General features: G+C 49.9%; 1 protein-coding gene across 1 annotated transcript in view; it reads right to left on the bottom strand.

The window, feature by feature from the left end:
• The window catches only part of LOC104493001 (interleukin-12 receptor subunit beta-2-like), an 18,362-nt gene extending 16,965 nt beyond the window's left edge, over positions 1–1,397 (bottom strand). The window contains exons 1-2 of the mRNA XM_010135615.1: positions 1,094–1,397; positions 483–597 (exon numbers count right to left, since the gene is read on the bottom strand). Coding sequence (XP_010133917.1) covers positions 483–597; positions 1,094–1,397 — 419 coding nt within the window. The remainder of the gene's footprint in view (positions 1–482; positions 598–1,093) is intronic.
• Positions 1,398–4,549: the final 3,152 nt, after the last annotated feature.

Consider the following 4,549-nt stretch of genomic DNA (forward strand, 5'->3'; position numbering starts at 1 on the left):
TTGTCAGAGCCAGAAGGTCTCCCCGGAGCCTCCTTTGCTCCAGGCTCAACCCCCCCAGGTCCCTCAGCCGCTCCTCAGCGCATTGTGCTCCAGACCCTGCCCCAGCTCTGTTGCCCTTCTCTGGACACGCTCCAGCCCCTCAGTGTCCTTCTGGCAGTGAGGGGCCAACACTGAACCCAGGACTGGAAGTGCAGCCTTCACAGTGCCTGGTACAGGAGGACAAAGTGAAGGTTCGGCCAAACCAGAGCAAGCTAAAATACAGGCTGGGTCTAAAAACAGGAAGCAAAACCAACACATGTCCAAGTGCAGTGCCCCTCCATCTTCTTAGCTGAACTCCGAGATAGTGAGTGACTCAGCCTGTAGGGTTTCTGGTGCAGGCACTGCTAGCCACAGAGTCACTATTGGGAGGAGATCCACCACAGGAGAGCAGCTCTAAGCTGTGATTGTAGCTATTGAAGACCCTCCATCCCTGCCTTACTTACTGTACCACATAGGTAGTGTGGATGTAGGTGAGCCTCCCTTTATCCCAGGTACAGGTAGGGTGGCCGTCTGTCCCATGCTGGACACACGACACGTTCCGGGGCTCATCTGGAGGATCTTAAACAGATAACCTTATCAGATTCTTCCTTGAAGATATTGATAGGAGACATTTGAAGAAATGCTACATTTGGCTTTTTGATTAGTCAGGGGTTTTTTTCAAGAATTTTTAGACAAAATATGTGGGTTAATCATTTTTATGTGTGAAAAGAGCAGAGGCTGGGATCTCCACAGCCCGTTGAGACCTCTGAGTGAATCCCCAGTGACTCCACAAGGCTGGCTGACAAATCCACCCAGACTGGGCACCACCAGCTTTGCTTGTAGCAATCAGCCTTGATTCTCTTGGGTTTTTTTCCCCCCAAAAGCACTGATTTAGGAGACAGCATCTGCAGCAACTTCAGCTCATCAGGCTAGAAAGAAATCTAAAATTTCCTTAGAATTTTTCCTTTTAGAAAGACCTTTTCTGGACAAAGCCGCCCACCACTGCTTTCTACCACAGGTCTCAGAGGTACCGTGGGAAACCTTTAAGAACAAGGAATGATGAAATTCTCCTCACCTCCACATTCTATATCGATTCCACAGATGAGCTTTTTCTTGTGTCCACAGACCGTCTTGCACGTAAAGGTGTGTTTGCCGTAGGTGCGGAGCCGGACCTCGGTGCTGACCGAGCGGCCGTAATTGCTATCCAGTTCAGTGCGGTTAGAGAAAATCGCTACCCGGCACCGTGGCACGGCGGGGCTCAGCTGGCATGAGAGGCTGATGCTGGTCCCAGGCTGGACAGGGGAAGCCGTGCTTGCTGTCATATTCCCTTTGTCACAGATTTCTGTGGCACCGGGGTGGGGTTTGTGCCCAGGTACCATCCCGTGGCTGCACGATTCTGCAATGAGTGGGAAAACAAACCTTTAGCACGGGTATGTTGCCTCTGGGAGGGATGCTGCTGCACCCAGGCTTCCCCTGTCTGGTGAAGCGGGGTCAGAAACCACGGGCATCGTACCAAAAAGCACAACCCCAGGCAAAATCCATCAGAACACCTTTTTCATTGGGGTTCAAGGGGAGATCTGTGTGTCAGCAGAGCGGCGGAGGCATGCCTCTACTGAAGGGACAAGGAAGGTTTTCTCTGACCTGGAGAGACTTCCCCTGGCACATTACTGTCTCTTCATGGTGGCCCAGGACCATGTGTGACCCCATGCTCAGCATACGAGGGTATGTGCTCCCTGGCCGACCTCAGGGCACATGTGCTGTGGGCAAACGAGCCGAGCAGCGGCAGGAGATAAGGGCAAAATGCCAGAGCACCATTTCTCCTCCCTTCCTCCTTCTCCTTCCTCTCCTCTGCCAACTGGAGAGCTGCTTTTCCATGTAACCCACAGCTCTACCTCGAACGACACCAAATAACCACCCTGCATAACTCACTGGCAGCGATTTGCTGTTCACTACCTTGAACACACAAACTAAACGGTGCTAATAGTGCATAAAAATATGGGCAGGACCCTCTATCTGCCTCTTCTGCTACGAGCCGGGGCTGCACCCCGGGGGGACATGGGGCAGTAGCAGCAGATCAGGGAGATCTGACAGAAATTACAGCCTAAACCTCATCAAGCACCAAATTCTACTCTCTCCAATAGAAAGATGTTTACCAGCATACCACAGAAGCTGAAAAAACCCCACCCTAAATAGCCCAAGTGCTTCTTGGAAGTGATAATTTCTATGCAGGAAAAAACCCAATAGATCTTACCTACTGTGAAGGGCACCAAGAACCAAACTGCTGCAGCCACAATCCATGCAAAGAGCATTTTGCTCCCTACAGGTCCTAAAAAGGGGGAAAACCATTTACAGATCTTTGTCTTTTACTATTTTGCAGCTCCAGAGGATCCAAAATGCTTACTTCACCAGACCTTTCTAATGAACGTTCTCTGCCAGCGCTGCTGACTGGGGACTCTGGAGACTCCTGAAGCGGCTGCTGGTTTTTAGGTGATTCTCCTCAGTGGCAGGCACAGGAGCTGAGGGAACAGCAGAGTTTTAAAACTCTGGGCTTTAAAAAACATAAATATTTGCTCCCTTCCCTCCCAGTGACCCCCAGAACCAAAACGTTTTCTGTGAAGGAAGGTCTCCCCAGGACATGGTTTGCGTGCCCTGCTCCAGCACTGCCCACGCTCCTCCAAAATCCCGCACCCTCTTGGGGATGGTGCAGCCCCCTTTATGCCCCCCACAATGCCCTCGAACCCAAGAGAACTGACCTCAGCCCAGATGACTAACACAGCCTCAAGATTCCCAGACCCAGAACATAAAATCTGGGATAAGACCTTGGGAAAGAGCAACTCGACAATTTCACAGAGTGCTTTCCAAAAGAACCCCCTACCCCAATGCTGTTACAAGTGTTTAACTCTTCCCTGACCGACAGCACGCTACTAACAACACAACCCAGCGGCGTTTGAGATGCTTTAAACTCCCCAGGATGGCTCAGAAGTTCTGTCCGAACGCAAACCTGTGCCACGTCTACACTCACCAGTTTAAACTCGCACTCCACTACTGGAAGCGAGGAATACAAATTACTCAAGGTCAGCCAGAACTCAACCCCATATTTCCCAGACATTTTGCAACCAACTATTTCCTTTTTCACCCTTCCTTGGCTGAGCTGCAGGAGCAGTGAGGAGATCTCAGATGCTTCAGAAGCGAACGCACCAACAAGCCCTTTGGGTAACTCCCGACCAGCCCCAGAGATGCGGCTGGCTTAATTGCGTGGTGGAAACAAATGACTGTGAAGTGAAACTTCAGATCCTGGGCTGTTTGCATAGAATCACAGGGTGGTTTGGGCTGGAAGGGACCTTAAAGCTCAGCTAGTCTAGCCCCCGTGCCATGGGCAGGAACACCTTCCACTGGAGCAGAGGGGCACCTCCATGGGGACGCGATGCACAACAGAGGCTTTGCTATACATATATTAATACAAAACCAGACAAAAAAGTTATTTCAGTTGGGTTTAGGTAACGAGATGGGATCAATCCCATGTTTTTTAAGTGAACCAATATATAAATTTTGCCGAAACGCATGCTAACACCTTGTTTTATTTAAATCCAGATATTCTTCCAACGGAAACATTCAGCCTTGCTGCAGAGCCTCAGCTTTACACAGCGACACTTCACACGTTGCCTTCCGTAGGTGATTAGTAACTGCCAGGATGAGCAATCAGAACACCAGCGTTCTTCAAGTAAATGCTCTGCCTTCCAATAAACTGAAATTGCCCAGTGACTCTTAAACTCTTCAGCCAGCTCGCTTTGTGACAGCAAAGCTACACCCAAAAATTTGAGTCAACAGGCAGAAATAGTTACGCTGCAAATAATTTTAATCGGTGGTTTGCTGAGGTAAGTGCTAGACAGTTTATGCAGCATCATATGAGTGCAGCAGAGCGTAGAAACTGTGATCAGAGTAGAATAAGAGAAAAGGACCTTCAGCTTAGAGCGAAGGTGTGTGGAGAAAAAAATTTAAGAAACGAATCTCCAGATTCCACATCGGTGAGAGAAAATGGTGTCCCTGTGTGTAGGTTAAAGAAAACACAAAGGGTATTGTCCTGGAGGGACGAGGTGGAGGAAGCGCAGAAGGTGTTTGCAGAGCTCCTGCAGGTTTGTGCACACCTATCTCTCTGAAACCTCAGCTGAAAGCATAAGGGCTACAGATCATGCGTTTAATTTACCCATGGATTCGCCATAATGGCATCGTCACCTTCAGTTCTAAACGAAATCTCTTGGAAAGGATAAAAGCCCTGTAGTTTGCTTGTCACCAGCTTTTCATGCCCTGGACCCCACTTCTCCCTAAAACAGCTCCACGCAAAGCCAGTGTCTGTTCGCCAGCTCTCACAGGGAACCCACAGAAACAACCGACTGAACGCTGGTGGAAAGAGGAACATTTCTCACCGTTACATCTCAGCCAGTACAAAGGCTGTTTGTGCCCAACCTGCATTTTCAGGGGACCACCCCACCATCGGCAGGCTTGGGAGGCCACTTGGGCTGCCCTGGCTGCC

Source organism: Buceros rhinoceros, unplaced genomic scaffold (genome assembly GCF_000710305.1).
Source record: "Buceros rhinoceros silvestris isolate BGI_N320 unplaced genomic scaffold, ASM71030v1 scaffold22214, whole genome shotgun sequence".
NCBI lineage: Eukaryota > Metazoa > Chordata > Aves > Bucerotiformes > Bucerotidae > Buceros > Buceros rhinoceros.